This window comes from Nyctereutes procyonoides, unplaced genomic scaffold (genome assembly GCF_905146905.1).
Source record: "Nyctereutes procyonoides isolate TBG_1078 unplaced genomic scaffold, NYPRO_anot_genome, whole genome shotgun sequence".
Classification (NCBI taxonomy): Eukaryota; Metazoa; Chordata; class Mammalia; order Carnivora; family Canidae; genus Nyctereutes; species Nyctereutes procyonoides.
Window position 1 is genome coordinate 16,675,028 of NW_026575160.1, and position 22,263 is coordinate 16,697,290.

Consider the following 22,263-nt stretch of genomic DNA (forward strand, 5'->3'; position numbering starts at 1 on the left):
CCCGGGCTGGGGGCCCCGGGACCTGCACCTGCGAGGTGCAGATCTTCCACTTCGTCCCCTGCGCCCACTTGGGACCTTGGCGCTGGCAGTTTGGGAAGGGGGTGCGGCGGGCAGGGGCGATGGGGCGGGAGGGCCGGGGAAGGGGCGCGGGGGCGCTCCCCGAAGTGTTTGTGGGGACGGAGGAGAAGATCCCGCTCCCCAGATGTAAGATGGAGGCGGCCGCGGGCTCGGGTCACGGTGCGGTCGGCGGCCCGAGCCTGGAGCGGGCGCTGCCGCGGCCCCTGCGGACCGAGGCGGGGCGGCGGGGCGGCGCCGCGGCGCGGCCTGGCGCGGGCTCCTCAGGTGGGGCAGACAAAGCCCGGCCCGCGCGCCCCCGCCGCGCCCCGCAAGTTGGCAGCGCGCTCGGAGACGCGGCGACAGCACCCTCCTGGGCCCCCGAGAGACCGAGGCCGTGAGTCGCGGGGAAGGCAGCGCCCCCGCCGCGCGCTCCCCATCCCCCCGCGGGTGAGGGGAACACACCTGGGCCGCGGAGGGGCGACGCGAGGAGACAGATGGCCCCGGGTGACAGACAGCCGGATTGGGACTCGGATCAGAAGCCTGGGGGCGGCTCAGTTTACACACCTGAAAAATGGGCACAATACCAGCCCCGCCCCCCTCCAGGTGATCCCTAGATGAAACACCTGCGCAGCAAGGGCGCCCCAGACACCTGGGCTTCCCCGGAATTTGCACCTCTCTCTCCTCTCTCTCTCTCTCTCTCTCTCTCTCTCTCTAAGAGCTTCAATTTTCTCACCTGTAGAATGAGGTTAATGGGAACACCTCCGTCACAGGTACTTGTGAGGAGAGAGCCCTGCTTTCTGTAGTTGAGTGAGTGTTCTTTGTTATTGGGGGAAAACGGGAGATCCTTACAAAGGGATGTGCTCCACTGCCAAGGCGAGAGAAAACCCCGGGGGTATACTGGAAGGGGCTCCAGTGTCCAACTAACTACCACCTCGGGATTTGATTAGAAGTCCCTTCTAACCCGAGGCCGCAGGTGGCATTTCCCTCCGCCTACTGTGTGAGATAGAGCAAGAATCACCCAAAGTTCTGGATTTTATAGGGGAGAGTTCCACACAGCCTTCCTGCCCGAACTGTGGGAGACGTCCCCAAAGAAACTACCCCAAGGAGAACCATCGTTGAGAGACCTTGTGACTTTTTCAAGCCCGTTTATAATAGATTTTAAAGGTTTTCCCACCTGTATGAGTAAAATGCTTAAACGTATTCATTCTCTAACAGATGAAATAGATAAGGAAGAAAGTAGATGAGAGGAAAAAAACGATTTCTTGGGTAGATTGGAACATTCTTAAAGTGTCTAGAGGCCGTCATGGAGAGGATGCCAACCACCAGAGTTTTTGTAGCCCAGGTCTCTGCTCAGATCTCTCCCAGGCCAGATTTGCCAGGCTGCCATTTGCCCTAGTTAAACATGAAGGGACTCGGGGGTGAAGTAAGTGTCCTACCTCCATTCCCTTTGCCTTTCCCAGGAAAATCCTGTTAAGAATTAAAAGAAATTTAAGATGAATGGAACTCCTGTAATATGAAGGACTTATGAACAATATTTGCATAGTACTTCTCAATTTACAGTGTTTTCACGTGACTCACTCATTCATTCATTCATTCATTCACACATCAAGCATTTATTGAGGGCTTACTTTGCACCAGGCCAGGGCTACCTAGCATATAATAGGATCTCTACCTCACTTTCCTGGGGTCATTCTATCCACCTAAGAGGCAGTTGGCATAATGGTCAGGGGTGCGCAGGCTCTAGGGCCAGGCTGCTTGGGCTTGTACCCCAGCCCTCCTGTCTAACTGTGTGCATCGGGGAAACTTCTTTAGTGCCCATGTGCCGTGATTGCCACATCTGTACATGAGGGAATGATAACATTAGTACCTTCCCAGCGGGCTCGTTTAGAACAGTGCCTAAAATAGGGGTGGTGATAGTAGTGACTCTCCAGCAGTCTCCACACAGCAATCACTCTGGATCTGTTTAAAATATAATCCAGGTCTTAAAAAAAAAAAAAATCCAGGTCTTGACCTGTGCCTTCCCACCTCACCTACACCGACTGCCTATAGCTTTTACTGTAGAACGTGAGCCCATGAAATGCCTCACATGATCCGTCTCCTGCCGCCTCTCTGAGGTGAATGGTCCTCGTCTTGGACCATTCTTCCTCCTTGCTCACTGTGTTTGTGCCACACTGACTTATCTGGTCCTCAGACAAGCTCATTCCTGCCTCAGGGCCTTTGCATTTGCTGTCCCCTCTGCCTAGAATGTTCTTCCTCCACATCTTTACATGGCTGGCTCCTTCATGCCATTCGGGCCTGAGAGCAACCTTCCTGACCACATATTCCTTCATCTCACCCTCTTTTATTCAAATCATAGCACTCATTAGTACTTAATACTCTCTTGTTTATTTTCTGCCTCCCCCATGAGGCTGTCAGCTTCATAAGAGCAATGGCCTTGTCTGTCTTACTTACCACTGCGTTCCAGAACTTGGAGTAGTGTCAGAAGCATGATAGGTGCTCAGCTCCTATGTGTGAGAACGAATGATAGTGAAGAAGGCAGATGTTAAATTTCAAGGTTGACAGCTTCCAAGAGCAGTAACTACCACTTAGGTGCCATTTCCTATGTGTCAGATGTGTTCTAAATACTTGGTGCATAGGTGCTTACTTAATCTTAGTTACCTCACAGGGTCCTCTCTGTGATTTTCTCCATCTCACAAAGACACCGACACACAGCAAGGTGTGCTGACTCCCACAGCTAATAAGAAGTACAGCAACTTGAACCATAGCCCTGTACTGAAAGCAGAGCATCCCAGGAGTGACAACCGGGGACCCCATTCAGACTGTGGGTTCAAGGGCAGGCAGCTTCTTATTGGGCCTCACAAAAAGTCTATGGTTAGATATTGTCCCCATTTTATAGGTGTGGAAACTGAGGCTCAGTGTAAGAGATCTGTCCAGGACTATGTCACTAAGAAATGGCAGCCAGGACTTGAGCCCAAGCCCGGTGGCCTGTCATTTGCACCATGCAGAGTGTCCCACGGGCGACATCAAGCCAAGAGCTCCAAAGGCCTCGGGAACAAGGGCTTCCTTTTATTTTCCTTCCACTTTGGCAGCTCCTGGGTCCCCTGTGCACTGTTTCCTCTTCTCATCTCACAGGCCATCCTGTTCACGCCATCGCTTTCCACACTGCTGCCCTGATTCAGGTCTCCGTGGACAGTGCCCAAGGTCGGGTCCTGGGATAAAAATGAAGCTGCCTCTGCCCTCTATGTTGGCCGATCAGGGACAGAGCCAACCCTGCCTGGCTCTACAGGTGTGACAGGGAGGGGGCTGAGAGCTCACAGACAGGTGGCGTGCTCCCTTCTGCCAACACAGAAGGTCCTGCGGGCTTCGTCAGGCTTGAGGAGTGGGGTGTTGGCATCCGCAGATGGACCAGCCGGACAGAGGGGCACGTGTGCGCGCTCTCCTGGGCATGGCAGCACCAGCTGCTTTCCCTGCTCGTCCTGGGCCAGGAGAAAGGAGCTAGAAACAAAGAGCCCTGCCCTGCGGCTCCCTGGCGCCTGGGTGCTGCCTTATTGTCCTATTTTTTCTGCCAAACCATCAAAAACATGTTTGGATCTAAAATTTTGTATCGTTTAATCCCTCCTCAGTATGAAAACAAAGATAGCAGTTGTCATGCTATTAAAGAAAAAAGGCTCTGTTTATAGAAGGACCATGTGATTTAATTTTATGCATGCGTGTATACGTATATCTCTATATATTCTCTCTCATTTTGGTTCTAGGCGTGTCCCTATTCCTAACTATGTGACCAAATAAGAACCTTTTCATTTTGGAGAAGAAAATATAACTTGTCTAAATGAGATTGCATCACCTCGTGTGGTGGGACGGTGGAGAAAAGAGCACCTTCCTATCTAATTCAAACTCTAGCCTCAGTTTCCTCCTATGTCAAATGGGGATAATCATACCTATGTTACATTATTTTTGTGGGGATTAAATGAGGGATAGTGGGAACTGTAAAGCTTTCCACAGTGGCTGTGCATTATTCATATAGGGAGATTTTTTTTTAGGGAAAAAGGTATGTCCTTAACATATGCATGAAGTGGTAATCCTGAGGAGTGTGAAGTTATGCTGATAGGAGTTTCAACAGACGGGAAGAAGCACGCTGGGCTCCTGCTACACGAGAGGCAGCCTACAGGCTCATCTCTATAATCTTTATAACCACACTGTTTTATTGTTTTCTGTGACTTACAAATGAAGGAACTGAGGCTGAAGGTGTGACATCTTGGCTTTGCCCCTTACCCTCTGTGTGACCACAGACAAGTTGCTTAACCTCTCTGAGCCTCAGTTTCCTCTTGGTAAAACGTATCCGCGGTCGGCAGAAAGAGCAAGTCATAGGTACAGCCAGCCACACTCTTCTTACCCCGGGCAGGAGTACGTTGGGTGGTATGAGATGGCGTGCAGCTTTTCTCTTCTAGCATCTCTTTGATGGATGGCAGTCAGCTTTGGATTAAGCCAAACCAACTCAGAATGGACTCCTTGGTACTAATGACGGCCGAAAACCCATAGGGCAGTACTACATTGAGGGTGAGGTCCATGGGCAGTGGCCTTTTAACTCAGAAAACTGAGTCCAGGGAGGAGAAATGGGTGCATTCTTTGCCCCCTGGCCACCCCCGACTCTGCCTAAGCACCAGGAAGCCAAGCACCATCCCAGGTGTTAGGACAATAGGAGCATGCAGAGTTTGCTCAAGAAGATATTTGTGGGATTGAATTACCATAGTGGCATAATACCATTCGGGCATGAGCTGGATGTTCTCATCTATACTGTAGGAAACAGGTGCTCATTTTCCTGTGTGCAGATGACATGATTATGTCGTCTTTTTTTTTTTTTTTTTTTGGTTATGTCGTCTTAAACTGGGCAAACTTTGATGATAAACTCTGGTCCAACCTAATGACAGAAAGAAAGGCCACGGATGGCCTGTTTTAAAATCAAAGTTCTGGGCAGCCCAGGTGGCTCAGCAGTTTAGCAACTGCCTTCAGCCCAGGGCCTGATCCTGGAGGCCTAGGATCAAGTTCCACGTCCGGCTCCCTGCATGGAGCCTGCTTCTCCCTCTGCCTGTGTCTCAGCCTCTCTCTCTGTGTCTCTCATGAATAAATAAATAAAATCTTAAAATAAAATAAAATAATAAAATAAAATAAAATAAAAGTTCTTACCAGAGATTTTCACCTTCACTCCTCACCTCCCAAATATGATTAGCCAAAGTTCTGCTCTGGTTCTGGTTCTGGTTCTTAAAGTGTGGTCCCAGAACCAGCAGCGTGAGCGTCACCTGGAACTTGTTGGAAATGCAGATCCTTAGCCCTGCCCCCAGCAGTTGTGTCTTATTAAGTTGGCTGATGCGGAGGGGGGGGGTATGTTGTGATGCTTGCTGAAGCTTGAGCACCACTGCTGTGCTCCTCTTTGGAAGCCTTCCTTGGCATTCCTCCTACGATAAGGTGCCTTAGCTCTCATTGCATGGTTGGAAAGTCAATACATTCCGTACCTAGGTTTATATTTGCCAGAGAGTTACATTGTTCAAAGCCAAAAGTTCTCTGACCCCTGCTATAGTTTTTTCACAAAGTGGCTGTTTGGTTGAATTTCCAAGTCAAAGTCACTGTGGCTACACCCAATGATGTGGGACTCTGGGTCTCAGTCACCCATTTATCTTTGTTCAAGACTAGACCCCAGAATTTTTCAGGAGTGTCAGCCCAGCCACCAGACGTCTGTCTGCCCTCTCCTGGTTTTAGAATGGGCCCCTCTATTTTTCCTAAGAGATTCCCATCATACCCTCAGCCCATTGCCTGTTAGTTGTTTTTTTTTTTTTTTCTTTTTTTTTTTTTTTTGCCTGTTAGTTTTTAAGAGCTCATCTGTTTTATCGGGGGCACTGCCTCAGGCCACTGATGGAACTTCCTTCTCTGCATAGGCCTATAGAAAGCTTTTGGGGCGGGCGGTGTCCCATCTACAGCCCGTGGCCAGGCCCATTTACCTGGCACAGTTGGGCCTAATCTCACTCGGTTTTATATTCTTTTCCTTTCATTATTTTCCCCTTTGTCCTTATTTTTGCAACTACAGACTCTTACCTTGTATTTTATGGATCTTTAATGACTGCCTTGGTAAATTTTGGAAGGAAACAGTTTCAACAAATAAATCTGAGTACTTTTTGTTATGGGCTACCACAGATAGGAAACATTAGCATTTAATAAGGGATGCCCTTTAATTGGCTGCGTGCACAGGAGTCTGTGATTCCAAACGCCACGCACCCTTGTCGTATCAGATGGACAGGGATTTGGTTCAGACTTCTTTAAACCTACAAAACCAATCCGTCTGAGAGTTAGACAGCCAAATGAAGGAAATGTAAGCATGCTGGACAGAAGGCCCTTTAGCAGGTGGTAAGTCAGCCTGCTCCAAAATCTATTCATAAGTCAACAGCTCCAGAAATGGAGCAGTGGAGATTGTGGCCCGAGCACTCTCCTCACGAGGTTAGAAATGCCCTAGAAACACTTCAAGAACCTGTCTCATTTCCCAGCAGTAGTGGATACGATGCAATTCTGTTGCTTGAGTGATGCACTTTCCTTAGTTTATAATTTAAAGCCCAAATGTACTTTAAAAAAGTAGATATATAAGGTTTTCATAGATCCACCTACTTCCGAATTAAGTATAACTCAGGTTGCCTTGGGTACTGTTCTCAGGGAAGTCACATTGAGTGTCTCATTTGCTCAGTGGGTGCCCTTAGGCTTGTGGCAGGTGGAAAGCCCAGCCCAGCCCCTTCCTCCCCATTCTGCAGACACAAAAGGGACAAGAGGGTACTTACACCCACCAGTTAGTGAACATCCATTGCATGCCAGTCAGGCACTGTGCCAGGCACTTAACATATTTTTGACTTTTTCTCTAATCTTTACAAGGCTAGGAAAGGCAGGATTATAGTTTTCTATTGTGCAGTGCTAGATGTTCATCCCATCTTCCACTTGGGTAAGAATTTGAAACACGCTGGAACTTTTAAAAATTTGAGCATGAAAATGGGTGGCAAGAAAAACTTTATATGGAAGCGAGACTTTATTGTTCTTGCTGAACCCCTGCTGCCCAAGAATCAAGGATGATAACGAATATAAAAGCACTTTGTACTATTACACTTTTGTACAATGTAAGAGACTTTTACATAAATGGCATTTCAGTGGCTCGACAACTGTAAGGGTCTCTAATTAATAGGGAATCGTGTTTGAGCTATTGTCTAAAGCGAGAGAATCGAGAAGTTATCTTTGTTAGGTCGAGGCAGAAGCCCCTCCAGAAGTCTGCTGGAATTAGAGCAGCATGTGTCAAAAATGGACCTTCACATCTATGGAACACAGATAATTGGGGTGGAAAGTTGGCACATTAGCACCTAGTTAGGCTCTTGGACTGGAGCAGTATTTGAAGTCTGTAGATCCAGTTCTTAGAAATGCTGCAATGAGAAGGAAGGAGGTGAAATGTGTTTCTCGAGTGATTGACATAGAACTTTCTGGGGGGTGATGCTCTAATCATTGTATTAATGGAAGGGAGCAAGTGTGTGCTTGACATGGACTATTTCTCCAAATAGATCTTGTCCCCTGCTGCCTCCTCTCTGCTTCTTGCTCTAATTTGCCAGATGTCTTCCTCCCTCCCACGCCTCTACACTTTTCCGCCAATGGTGAGCTGTCATTGATCGGCTCCCTCTCAACAATGACTCTTGGTCACATACCCTGATGTTACCCTAGTAGCCCGGTGCCCCTCCCTAGCTCTGATGTGCAAAGCAGGGGGCTTCTCAAGCTGGTTTCTTGGGCTTATTCCAGATCCTTGAACGTGTATGGGAGAGACTCGTCTAGTTTTAAAGAGGTGCTAAGACAGATATCCTCGTGTGGGAAAACAAAAAAAACACAAAACCTTGTCTAGCCTTAAGAAAAAAATGAAGCCTAGAACCAGTCTTCCCTTGGTACATGTTACCATCAGGAGGCAATGCCCTCTTCAAGCATTTTTAGAGAAGGGGAGCTTTCAGAAAGCCTTTGCTTCCCAGTGACATAGCTATGGCTCTTCTGTGTGTTCCTCTAAATTCATTTTGATTTGGTTTTGTCTAATTCATTTCATTTTGAAGTAAATTTGCCCCTACTCACAGGTGGATCTGTGTAAAGAATGTCTCATTGCAAGTTAGTGGTTACAAACTCTGCTTAATTAATCCTTCAGCTCTAGCTGAAGGCAGAGCCACGGATCATGCAGGCCCTGGGTTTTCCCTCCCTGCTGCTTTTAAAACCCTCCTCACCCAGCGGGAGAAGAAGGACTGTGGAAATCGTGGGCGGGGGAATATCGATCCCACTGCCTTTTTGCTACGTCTGAGCAAATCTGCTGGCAAATGGAGCAGGTGAGATCGTGGACTGAAAGTGTGGGGCTTTTCTATAGGGTATGCAGTCTCTCATCCCCTTCAGGGCGGGTGAATCAAGAACGAACATAGGAATTTTACTTTGGAACAGAGGGCTTCAGATTTATGTAATTAAGAAAAAAAAAATGTGTTTCGGCTTTTCGGATTTCACACTGAGGGTAATGACCGTGTGTCTTTGTTTTCTCCTTTCCCTCGTCTGTGGGCACGTAGCACGTGTGGAGCGAGAGCGAGGACTGCCTGCCTTTCTTGCAGCTAGCACAGGATTACATCTCCTCCTGCGGCAAGAAGACGCTCCACGAAGTCTTGGAAAAAGTCTTCAAGTCGTTCAGACCTGTAGGTGCCTGCTTGGCTTCCAAAGCCACCTTGTTTTCTACAGTGATTGTGCTTGGAATAACAGGGATGGTGGGGAAAGTGGGCAAAACCTGGGATGACTAATTGTTTTTCTCTTGTCTGCTTTGTGGCTTAAAGATAGCAGCGAAGGGAAGGAGGGTGAGGGCGGAGAGGGAGGGGGAAACGGGATGTGACACAGCTGTTTGTTGCAGGAATGATGGTTATTTCTAGCATCACTTGAGTTGAGAATCTCTGATAGGGTGGGAAGCAGACAGAGCCCTGATGAGACTCCTGAGTATTCCTGTTCTTGTCCAGTGGACTTAGGGCCAGAATGCTTGGAAGTGCTATGGAGGTTCTCTTCTATGGGGCCTGTATTTGGGGAGCTGCCAAAGGGCTGTTCTACAGGATGTGCCTCCATAGCTCTGGGTATGGAGAAGGATGAAACGATCCCGGGGTTCTGTTCTCTTTTTATAAACTATCTTATGTAGGGAGCTTGCTTTCCGTACCACCTCCCCACCCGCCACTCTGCCCCAACCCAGGTTTTAGGAATCTGTATATCCTCGCCTAGCAGTTTCTTTTCATTCTGGCTGAAAAACATGTAAGGCGAATTCTCACCCCTATTTTGAAGATTACCTATTTCCCTTTATCTTTAGTGGGAGATAAAGTCACATTACTGGTGTTGTGACACTTCCCCTGAGTTCAGTTCCCTTGCCTACCATAAATACTCTGCACCTTCAATGATATTTGCTCTAGGATTTTTTTCTCCCAATTTTTAAAAATAGTGTCTACTTCTCTGCTGCGATTTTCAAGCTTGCCTTTCAGTTCTCTGAACATAGTAGGCATGATTGCATGGTTGTCTAAGAGAGTATGTCTGACATTCCAGTATTTCAAAGTTTGCAAGTCTGTTTTGTCGTCTTTTGTTTCAACCGTGTCTCACTCTTGGTATCTTGTTTCTTTGCGTGTTGGATTATCTCTGTGTGCTGGTTATGGTGTTGAAAATGTGTATATAGGAGTAAATTGAGGCCTGAGATGATGGTACCTTCCTCCAGGGGGGGTTTTGATCTGCTGCTGCTGGGGCTGGGGAGCCCTATCAATCTGAGACCACCTTCAAACAATTTGAGTAAGACTTGTGGTTCTTAGAACTCTCCAGGTGATGAAAAGCCAGGCTTCTTGTTTGATTTCTTTTAGTTTATCCTTGTCCTGAGAGCTGTCTTAGTCCATTCGGGCTCCTGTAACAAAATATCAGAGACTGGGAAGCTTATCAACAACAGACATTTATTTCTCACAGGTGCAGAGGCTGGGAAGTCCAAGATCAAAGTGCCAGTAGATTCAGCGTCTGGCAAGGGCCCACTTCATAGACAGACAGCTGTCTTTTCACTGTAACCTCACGTGGTGGAAGGAGAGGGAGGTATCTCAAGGGCCTGTTTTATAAGGGCTCTAATCCCATTCATGACCTAATCCCCTCCTGAAGACCCCATCTCCTAATAATGTCTCCTTGTCCCCTCAAGGGTTAGGATTTCAGCATATGACTTTTGCAGGGACACAAACATTCAGAAAATAACAGGTCTTTGGATCTCAGCTCAAAGTGGATAGCTTGGGTGTGTAGGTGGCTCAGTTGGTAAAGTGTCTGCCTTCAGCTCGAGTCGTGATTTGGGGTGCTGGGATCGAGCCCCACATTGGACTTCCTGTTCAACTGGGAGCTTGCTTCTCCCTCTCCTTCCTGCTCATGCTCCCACTATCTTTCTGTCTGTCTCTCTCTCAAATAAATAAATAAAATCTTTAAAAACCCAAAAAGGGTAGGGATGATTTATCCCAGTCTGCTCGTTTGGAAGACTCTGAGTTTGACTTTTCAGTCCCTCTGTAGCTCTTAGAGTAGGCCAGGAATGCAGTAAAGTTTCTAGCTGTTTCTTTCTAGGTCAACAGATGCCCTCAGGACAAAAGCAGCTTTTTATGTTTACCTCTCTAGGTTCTAATTCTTCAATATATTTAAGAAAGCATTTTTCAAATTTAATCCAGCTTTTTTAGTTCTCTGAGGAAGAGTTGATCCCAATCACTCAATCCACCATTACAAGAAATAGAATTTCAGTGGCTTTTCTCACTCTCTCTGATTTGTATCATTTGTCCAGCCAATTCCTATTTTATTTCTTCATTTTCCAAGCCTGGTTGGCTCATTCACAGTAGACTCATGACTGGAAAGTACTGATCTATTCCTCATTCATTCTGTATATATTTACTAAGTACCCAGCTACTGTATTCCTAAGACTCGATTCAAACAGATGAAAATCTTATCCTTATATTCTGGTAGCAGTGGGAGAACAAGATAAATAAGTCCAGCACATAATGTATTAGGAGTAAGTGCCAAGCAGAAAAAATAGGTAAGTCAGGGAATGGAAGTAAGAAGTGTCAGAAGTACTAGAATTTTTTTATTGGGGGAGCAGTAGAGGCTTTGCTAAGAAGTTCGCATTTGAGTACAACTTAAAGCATGAATCGTGAGGAAATCTAGGGGAGAGCTTTCCAGGTAGAGGCCGGGGAAAAGGTGAAGAGTGGGGAGAAGGATATCGGTGTTTCGGGAAGGAGGAGGGCTGGTGTGGCCAAAGTAGAAGGGTGGTAGGGAGGAGCAAGAGAGGAGCCTGAGGGATTTCAGGGGTTTGCAGGTCACAGAAGGATCTGGGTTTTACTCTGGTGTGACAGGGAGCTATTGGAAGAGTTTGAGCACAAGAGGGATCTGACTTCACATTTTAAACCCCCATCCCCGTGACCAGGTGAGAATAGGCCTCAAAAGGGGCAGGTGGGAGCACGGGGACCAGTGTGGAGCCTGTTGGGTCGTTCCGGTGAGGGGATGAGGGTTGGAGCAGGGTCATCACAGTGAAGGCAGCATGGAGGGGGTAGATTCTAGAAATGGCCTTGAAAGTAGATCAACTAGAGTTGCTGGTGGACCAGAAGCCGGGAGGGAGAAAAAGAGAGAAGGCAGGGGTGAACTAGGTTCCTTGGCCACGCAATGAGGGGAATGGCGCTGTCATTTATGGAGATGGGGAGGCTGCAGGAGCGGCTGGGGGATCATCTTACCAGGAGCTCAGTTTGAGGGCATGTCAGTGTTAGAAATGCCATCAGACATCCAAGCAGAGATATGAAAGTAGGCAAACATTTTTAAGACATTCAACCACCAATACCCCCACCCCCAGCAACTGAGTGGCTCAGTTGGTTAAGCAGCTGGCTCTTGGTTTCGGCTCAGGTCACCATCTTGCAGTTAGGGGATCCAGCCCAGCCTCCGGCTTTGTGCTCAGCAGGGAGCCTGCTTCAGATTCTCTCTCCTTCTTCCTCCTGCTCACGCTATCTCAAATAAATAAATAAAATCTTAAAAAAAAAAAAAAAAACAAACCACCCTGAGGCCACCCACCCCCGCCCCACCACATCTTAGCCAGAAAAAAAAAAATCTATTAGCACACGATACTCAACTTTGCAGCTGGTGTCCTCGCATGGGGTTCCATTCATGAACCTGCCACCTGCTTTTCTTACTGCGCCTGTTCTCCTGGATCGCAAGCAAAATACCTGCAGAATTGGCCTCCCTGGAGAAGGCGAGCTCTCGCCAGAACTCATTTTGCTGTTTCTCTTTACCAAGAAGACCTGGCCGTAGTTTGGCAACCAGGCAGCCACAGTAAATGGAAAGAAAAACACACGCTCCAAAGAAATCCAGATGCACAGCTGAAAGCAAGTGGATTGTTTGAACATTTTCCTTCAGATTCCTTTTTTTTTTTTTTTAAGATTTTATTTATTCACGAGAGACACACAGAGAGGCAGAGACACAGGCAGAGGGAGAAGCAGGCTCCCTGTGGGGAGCCGGATGCAGGACTCGATCCCAGGACCCTCGGATCATGCCCTGGGCCAAAGACAGACGCTCAACCACTGAGCCACCCAGGTGCTCCTTCTTTCAGATTCTGCTGCTGCTGTGCCAGAGACACACAGGCTCAATCTGATGTTGTCGTTGGATTTCGAGGGTTCCTTTCTAAAGCAGAACCTTACATCCAAGGTGGGGCCCTGCTCCCAGTACAGCAGCCCATTGCTCTTGACATTTTTATGTACCAGGCACCCTCTGGCAGGGCCTTTTCTGCCCCTCAGGTAGAGTTGGGTGGGAAGCACCTTCTCAGAGTCAGGGAAGGTGGAGTGCAAGCAGGGCTTTGGGTTTCCCTCAGCCAAGATGGGTCCCAGGTTGGATGATTCAGGGAGTGTTAGAGACCACAATGAGGGGCTGCTGGATGTCCCTGGGAAACTTTCACCCTCTTCCCCTCCACTCAGCGGTGTGGTTCTTCCCACGACTGCTTTCTGTTGGTTTTACATAAGGGAGCTTTGTGTTTATTTTTTTTTAATTTTTTTTTATTTATTTATGATAGTCACAGAGAGAGAGAGAGGCAGAGACACAGGCAGAGGGAGAAGCAGGCTCCATGCACTGGGAGCCCGACGTGGGATTCGATCCCGAGTCTCCAGGATCGCGCCCTGGGCCAAAGGCAGGCGCCAAACCGCTGCGCCACCCAGGGATCCCCAAGCTCTGTGTTTAGAAATAAGATACAGCGAGGCGCCTGGGTGGCTCAGTCGGTTAAGCACCTAACACTTGGTTTCTGCTCAAGTCATGATCCCCAGGGTCCTGGGATGGAGCCCTGCATCGGGCTCCCTGCTCTGCGAGGAGTCTGCTTCTCCCTCTCCCTCTCCATTTGCCTGCTGCTCCCCCTGCTAATGCTGTCTCTTTCTGTCAAATAAATAAATAAAATCTTAAAAAAAAAAAAGGAAAGAAGACCCAGCAAAAGGGCTTGTTGCTGTGGGGGTTGAAAGTGTCTGTTGAGAGCACTTGGGTGGCTCAGTAGGTTAACTACCTGCCTTTGACTCAGGTCATGATCCTGGGGTCTCGGGTTAGAGCCGGCATCAAGCTCCCTGCTCAGTGGGGAGTCGGCTTCTCCCTCTCCCCCTGCGCCTCACTCCTGCTGTGCACGTGTGTGCACACTCTCGCCCTCCCTCCCTCTCTCTCTCTGGTGCAGGCGCATTTTCTCTCTCTCAATAAATAAATAAGCTTAAAAAAAAACAAAAAACAAAGAAAGTGTCTGTCAAAGTAACATATACCCAAATGCTACAGGGTTATCAAGCAGGTAAGCTTGAGTACATCACCTCCCCGGACACGTGTGGTAGGCTGATCAACCCGTGTAGCTGCTTTTTGTTTATAGTTGGGAAAACCATGGTGGGGGACGGAGGGTCTTTCCACTTTCATCTTAGAACAGCCTCACCCGTGGCTTTGCATCCTTGTTTCCCCTTGGCCAGCCCATCACCAGCCCCTGCCCTGTGCAGGCTCTCCAGAAAGATCAGCACCTGTCTGTTGATCTCCTGCTGCTGCCACCTTTTGGGGCTTCAGCCAAGCAGAGTCCGTGAACTTTGCTGAAGCTTGTACGCTCCTGTGTGCATGGGCCAGAGGGTTGGGGTCATCTTCTGGGCTCCTTAGCCATCCTGCCCGAAAGGCTGGGATGCCACTTTAGTGCTCGGTCTTTCTGCCAACTTGGCCCACACTGTGCTCTTCCCCCTTCTCCTCTTTTGTGTGCCTTCCTCCCACCAATACAAGCAGTGTCACGGTCAAAGCCTTCCTGGACTCATGAAAAAAGCTGTTGGATTTGAAAAGCAGGAAACCTTTGGTTTTGTTTTATTCCTTTTCCCCATCTCACGCCTCCTCTTTTTTCTCTATTTCTTTGTCACGTTTTCAACAAAATATATGGACTGTTTGCTATTTGCCAAAGCACTACTTTGGAGAGTGAGGGGCAGGATACAGTGCCCAGCTCTTGCCCTCAAGGAGCTGACTTTCTGGTAGGCGAGACAGCCACAAAAACATACATGTTCCAAGGCGGAGCACTTATTTCGGTCCAGACACTCTCCTAGATACTGTGCAGAATAAGCAAAGGAGTCCCATTCCCTGCTGTGCTCACTCCACTTTGGGGAAATACTTCCTGAGGGGACATTAGTGACCACGTAGTACAGGGTGTTGTTTGTGGTCTCTTTACCTAGTTATGTGGACTCAGGAGACTACATGTTGAGGAACCCAAGCTTTGTGGGCAAGCCGCTCTGGCACTTGCTGGCTGCGTGTCCTTAGCCAAGTCACTTCCCCTCTCTGTTTCTTAGTTCCTTCATTTGTAAAATTAGGAAACCAGTGTTGATAGATACCACAGAGATCTATGAAGATTAAATGATGCAATTCTTGTCAGGTACTTAGTACAGCACATTACACAGGATAAGCCCTGAATAAATGCTGGCAGTGATCTGGATGGGACCAGGACACGAGGCAAAATGTTGTTGGGAAGTGAGTAGGACTTAGTGAAACCTTTTGTAGGATTCTTAGATTTTTTGTTGGAGAAAGAAAACTATTGCTAAGTGATTTCAACACATGCTTGAGCAAAAGCATCCAGCTGAGATAAGGGATTTTTTAAGAGGTATAGTTGGGGTATTATAGGCAAAAGTTTATCAACATTGGTTTTGGCAAAAGAATAAACATCCATTTAGTACTTGATCCATGCACCTCACTGGTTAGATGCTGGTCCTGCAGGGAGGACAAACGGAAGCTCCCGTCCCCTGGAAGGGCATACGACCAAAGAGTTTCTGGGTGACAGGGTTGTGGCCCATACTTCTTCTTTTCTGTATTTTCTAGATTTTCAGTGATGTCACAGAAAACACTCTCCATGGTACTTTTTTCCCCAAACCTATTGTCTACAGTGTGTAAGAAGGGCTAGAAATAGGGGGATCCCTGGGTGGCTCAGCGGTTTAGTGCCTGCCTTCGGCCCAGGACGTGATCCTGGAGTCCCAGGATCGAGTCCCACATCGGGCTCCCTGCATGGAGCCTGCTTCTCCCTCTGCCTGTGTCTCTGCCTCTCTGTCTCTCATGAATAAATAAATAAAATCTTAAAAAAAAAAAAAAAAGATGGGCTAGGAATATTAGAGGCAAGTGGGCTCACCAAGGAACGAAGAGCCAGGCCGCAGCTTCCTGACAAGTTGAGACCTGAAGACATGGCAGGATCCAGACGAGCTCAGAGGGGAGGAGACCTGAGGCCAAGAAGGTCTAGAAGGGCACATCAGGGCCCCGTGGCTCAGATTCCTCAGAGATGCCCCCTGGGTGGAGGTGAGTGGCTCAACCCTGCCCTGGCCTGTCTGGCTCCCATGCCGTTGCAGCCTCTAGCAGGTCACCTGACCTCAGGGTCCCCATCTTTAAAATGGGGGTCATACCCGTTTTGCTGTCTTGTGGATTCATGTGGAGCTTCAAAATCAGATTAGGAGCACAAAGAACTCCTGACAAAGAACTGTCAAAGCCCATCCATACTGCTGAGGTTCATCTCAGGTTCTGATTCATTGGGTGAATACGTGACTCTGCGTGCAGTGGGGCAGCTTGCCTCCCAGAGGGACACATATTCAGCTCCTACTCCAGGGGCCTCCTAGCATGGGCCTCGTTCTTGCCGGAACGTCCTATCCAAACGGTACACGTAATGCCAATGGCAGCGCCAAGCAGGCTGTCATTGGCATCTGGAACAGGCGGGTTTATCTCTGCTGTGCAACCAGCAACAGCCTCAGAGACACCCATCAAGAGCCTTGAAAAATGTGAATTGGAGAATCGTTGGAGTCTTAACATTTTTCTTGTTTAAGTGGCCCTTGGTTGACATGGCTGGTCATCGCATGATTGAGCTAGATAAAAAAAATTGTAGTTATGGATCTAAATAATGGTGATGGCGCCACTTATATTTTGCCTCTGAGTCTTCATATCTTTTATTTATTGACAACTGACAGGCTTCCCCTGGTTAAAAAACACTTCACTAGCGAAGAGAGAGCTTACCATTTCCACTTTAGCTGCAAAATCAAACCTTATCGGTGCCCTTTCAGTTTCTCTCAAAGCTTTATTTTATTTTATTTTATTTTATCCTGGACTATTACTCCTCCTCCTCATACTAGCGCTGTGGATATTCAGGTCATGGGGCATCTGTTGTTATGACAACTTTGTGTGCTGTTCGGTTGATGTTGCTTTGATGGCCCTACCTGGAGTTAGAACCCGTGGTTCCCCCCTGTTTTCTTGCTCTCCTTGGCCTTCATCCCCTCCCTGAAGTTGCTGTTCCAACCCCATGTTTTTTCTTCCAAAACGCAGAGACACTTCTACCAGAAAAATTCCCCTAGTTCTAGCTGGCTGGCCTGAGTGAAATTAATATTTTCAGTTTACCACTGAAGGCTGAGGAGCCAGAGATTAAACCCCACAGGAAAGCCTATCATGACCCAGAAAAAGGCGAATTCTTGCATCCACTCTTACCACCTGGTTGAGAACCTGGAGGAAGAATCCACCTGTGGGAAGCTGCCCCAGTGGGTCAGAAAGTCTGATAAGAGAAGATTATGCAATCATGTGGGTTTTAGGAAAAGACATTTTATGTTGATATGTTTATCATAGCTTTTGTTTGCTGCTCATGTATGAAATTTCAAACATGTACTTTTTAGGAAATACAATTGCCCCTGAAAGTAAGAGAGTACCTACTAGTCTTGCCCATTTGGGTCTTATATCCATCTGGCCACCTACCCCTTTTTTCCTAGTATCAAGAAGACAGACCGACCAGGATCTCGTTGTAGGTTTCCTGGTACCACTTAGCATCATTGATCATTAAGATAAATAGTCGCAAATTCCCCAAAGTTTAGGGTAATACTCAGAGGGTGGGTTTTGGATCAGTAGTGTTCCCATCACCTGGGAGCTTGTTAGAAATGCAGAACTTCAGTTCACACCTGAGACCAGCTGAATCAGAATCCACATTGTAAGTAGACCTCTGGGTGAATCACATAAGTAGTAAAGTGCTCCGAGGAGTCCTCTGGTAGGACGTTCCAGGGACCTCTGTAGCCACAAGCCACAAGACACTTCCTGAAAGCACCCTAGCTAATCAACTGTGCTCTCCAAGGCAGAGACCTCGTCTCCCTTTCTTCCATAGACACATTCTAGCTCTCTGCACTGAGCAAAGGCCACCTTTGGAGACAGCAGATGTGAAATGCCAGCTACATGTGTCCTCAACTCATTTCTGCCACTTTCTAATAGACCTGGAGTGAGTCCCTGAAGATCATTGATATTCTCCTGGGTCTAAAGAACTTTTATTCTCGAGGGTTGGCATTTCTACCTTTCAAGTATGGCCCTGTTTGGGTTCGTGGGCCGCAAAAGGTTTATGTGATCACAGGTTGCCCAAAGGCAGCTTCATGCACAGCAAACCCCTGGAAATGCCAACACCATTGTTCAGAGGTAGCATAAAGATTTTTCTCCAATCAATGGAAAATATTGTACTGAACAGAATTAATGATTATAACTATTAGAAGTAATTTAAATGTACCAGATAGGATTTCTTGGCCTGTCTCCTTTTCTTATGCATACAGTAAAAGCAAGGACCCCAGGATTCTTTTTTTTTTAATTTATTCATGATAGACAGACAGAGAGAGAGAGAGAGAGAGAGAGAGAGAGGCAGAGATACAGGCAGAGGGAGAAGCAGGCTCCATGCTAGAAGCCTGATGCGGGACTCGATCCCGGGACTCCAGGATTGCGCCCTGGGCCAAAGGCAGGCGCCAAACCGCTGAGCCACCCAGGGATCCCCGGACCCTAGGATTCTTACCAGTCTGTTTGTATTCCTGCCTCTGACATATCGTCTTGACTGTTAAAAATTTGGATCCATGGGACGCCTGGGTGGCTCAGCACATGATCCTGGAGTCCCCGGATCAAGTCCCACATCAGGCTCCCTGCATGGGGCCTGCTTCTCCCTCTGCCTGTGTCTCTGCCCGCCCCCCCCCCTGGCTTGAATGAATGAATGAATGAATGAATGAATAAATAAATAAATAAATAAAAATTACAAGGATTAAAAAAAAATTGGATCCAGGGGTACCTGTGTGGCTCAGTAGGTTAAGGGTCTAATTCTTGACCTCAGCTCAGGTCTTGATCTCAGGGTTGTGAGGGTGTGGAGCCTACTTTAAAACAAAATGGATCCAGAAGTTAAATGTCGACTTAACTTGCCATAGATGGGAATAGAGACAGAGGTGAGAATGCTGGATTGTTGCATGTCTATGTGGTACTTTTTGCAATTCCAGGCAAATTATGGTTCTAGTGATTTTTTTGTTCTCCTCTGTGCTTTTTCCAATTGTACATACTCATGGATGTAGACATTAATATTGCACAATGACTTTTTTAAAAGTATATACCTTATATAAGATAAGTTATACTACTCAGTAGAAAACATTGATGCCTCCAGCTATAGGAACAGCATTGACAGCTAGAAGGGAATCTTCTGGGTACCTGGTGGTTAGGTTGTAGTCTGTGATCTGGTGGCCTGGGTTTGAATTCTCGCTCTGACACTTACTGGGTAACTCTGTGTGACTTACTCAGCCTCTCGAGGTCTTATCTGTAATAAGGGGATAATACCTACCCCATAGGACTATTAGGGGGACTAATGGAATTAATAATACATGTAAGGCTGCCTAACTCCATGCCTAGCAGATAGTAACGTAACCAATATTAACCATCATTATTAAATCTGCAGCACGATCAGATTGGTTTGTTGAAGGGCGTGCTGAGTGTGAGTCTGAGAATCAAGTGAGGAGGCTAATAGAATTGAGTTTTTCTCTTCCTGCTTGTTGTAGTACTGATCTGCAGTGAGCTGGTCCAAAAGCAAGCACAGCTGAAGGGAGAGGGAGAAACGGGGGCTGGAGGTAGTCTACCGATGTAGCCGTAACTCCCCTTGAATAACTGAACTTCTGTGCTTTAAAATGAGAAGCTAAGACAATATAACCTAACTAATTTACATAAGGTTCTATAGTTTACAGACCATCGCCACATTCACTTTCTCACTTAATCTCTGTAGTCTCTCTAGACATAGAGCAGATGTCATGGTTCTCACTTTACAGAGAAGGACACTGAGGCTCAGCAAAGGTGATGACTTGGCATAGGTCTCCAAGTAGAGCCCTGGCTTCTGGATGCCTGGTCCAGTACCTTTTTCACACAGCCTCTCAGTTATCTGCAGGCCCTGGACTAAGGCGCCTTGGAAGTCAGGAAGGCCATTGAGAATTGCTTCTGTTCTTTCTTCCTCCTGTAAGGGTAGGGAGTGGGCAGTTCTAGAAGTGGCATCAAAGTATTTCCCACCAAAGGGAAGGGCCTCATATGTGCTGATGCTCTAGACCTAAAAGTATGTGCTTTGGATTCACACCAGAGGTAAGGTAGAGAGCTAGGAAGAGGAGAGAGGGGGAGAGATGTGGTAATGGTTTCATGCTTGGCTCACTGGAACCTCTTCTACAAACCAGCCTAAGGAGAGGAGAGGAGGATATTGAGGGGTACATATGGTTTGAGTCCATGTGAATTACTCAAGTGTATTATGAAAAAATATAATCAGTGACACAAGTCCTTAGGACAAGATGGCATATGTGTAGGTGCATGCCTCAACTGCACCCTCTTTACCCATATCCGCCATGGCTGATTGACCATTCTCTTTCCCACTGAGCTTTGGAATCCCCAACCCAGGGCTTCAGGCAGCTGCTACCTGTAAGATTTGTTAAGTGAGAGAGAACCCATTGACCGTTCCTCTTTTAAGGGGTATCCCCCTTCAGTGCAGTGAGGAGTCCCATTTATTGTTGAATTAATGCATCTTCTGTGGGCATTTAGGTGATTCTCGGGTTCTCAGTAGGGGCAAAAACATTTCTGTTTTATCAATGATTTAAATATTATCACCCATTCGACGCTTTGACCTTGCTGTGTCACCAAGCAGCTCTTCAAATAAAAATGGAGCATCAGAACACTCACCATCGGTGTTCATTGTAGCCATCTTTTCTCTCTATTTTTTTACACATTTTATTTATTTATTCGATAGGGAGAGTGCACAAGCAGGGGGAACGGGAGAGGGAGAAGCAGGTTCCCCGCTGAGCAGGGAATCCCACAACCCTAGGATCATGACCTGAGCCAAAGGCAGACACTTAACCAACTGAGCCACCCAGGCTCCCCTTTTCTCTCTCCTTAGAGGCAAAATTTACATTTTGCTCGTTTCACTGCGATGTGAGAGGGCGACAGCAGCAGGAGAAAGGGGCTTCTCGCTTCCCCCAGCATCCTTGTGATTGCCCCCACACTGTGCAGGCTGGCGGAGATGCGCCCCTCCTGCTCCACTCCTCCAAGGCAACTGTGGCTCTTTGAGACAGCTGCAGCCCTCCAGGCTCTATGGTAAAAGAGTGTGTCTGCAGCTGGCCACGACTGCCTTGCTAGGCCACACTGATAGATAATATGACCGAGGGCCTGGTAGATGTTCTTGAGCTGAGTGCGATCGTAGGGCTGTGTGAGACCTGCAAGAGTCAGGGTTCAAGAACTTCAGGGGAGAGGCATTATTTCCATGGGGATGTATTTCCTCATTTAAGCATTTGGGCAAGGGAGGAGGGGAAGAAGGACCAGGGGTCGCCCGACACAAGGGAGGCAATGCAAAGTAAGCAGGATGGTCTATCTTATTACAATGGCTTAATGCAGTTAGTTTGGATCATAGGACCGTTCAGCCAAGTTGCCTGAGAGTGACCAACCAAGAGGGCCACCGTGTGAGAATGTCAGGGCCACGTGTAGACTGCAAATCTCATGGAGGAGCTGTGGGGTGGAAGCACTGTGATCATGGGCAGGGCCCAGGAGTACCCAAGGCCACAGCTTTCTGCCAGCACCAGGGCTTTTCATTCATGTAAATCAGGCCTGGCAGACAGCACTCAGTTTCCAAGCAAAGACCAATCGGTGCTTTAAGGAAATGTTTACCGTGTATTTATTGTGAATTTCCCTGATGATAATCATAGAGCATTTGGAAAATACAAAAAGATAGAAAGGAAAAAATTTACCCATCACTACACTGTCTAAGACAGTACTCTTAAAATTTGGATGTATTTGATGGAAGTCTTTTTTTCTATGCACTTGTATATAAATTTTAAGAAATCTGTTATCGTGGTAAAGATGCAGTTTTTAACCATGCTCTCTTTACAGGTATGAGCATGTTTTTATATCGTTACTAAAAATACTATCTTAAGTAGGTATATAAGATCCCATCTAACAGATGCACTGTAATTTAACCAAAAAATTAAACATTTCAGTGGTTTTCACATTTTTCTATGTGTGTTATAAATACTAGCAGCACATGGTTTTAGGGAAGAAAATCTAGAGGGTAGATTTTTGATGTATTGATGGAACAGTCAGCATTGTTCATTGTACTACTGCTGACATCCCAGATGTGTGTGTGTGTGTGTGTGTGTGTGCGCGTGCACAGATACTATATTATTGTACATTGGTGATGTGTGGTTCCATGTTTTGATACTTAAAAGTAGAGAGTCTCCAGGCTCCTCAAAAAAACATGACCCTTTGGGCACTGATCCTTTGAACAATTGACATTTCATCCAATATGTTTATAAAAATAGTTGTACGGATGGTTGATTCCAGTGGGAAATACATAGCTGCTGTGCT

At 47.1% G+C, this 22,263-nt stretch overlaps 1 protein-coding gene across 2 annotated transcripts in view; it reads left to right on the forward strand.

The window, feature by feature from the left end:
- Positions 1–22,263, forward strand: part of MTURN (maturin, neural progenitor differentiation regulator homolog) — a 29,196-nt gene that overhangs the window by 1,092 nt on the left and 5,841 nt on the right. For both annotated transcript variants that reach the window (XR_008663034.1, XM_055314627.1), the window contains exon 2: positions 8,661–8,783. Coding sequence is in view for 1 of the 2 variants with exons in the window: in XM_055314627.1 (XP_055170602.1) it covers positions 8,661–8,783 (123 nt within the window). In the remaining variant the exon portion in view is untranslated. The remainder of the gene's footprint in view (positions 1–8,660; positions 8,784–22,263) is intronic.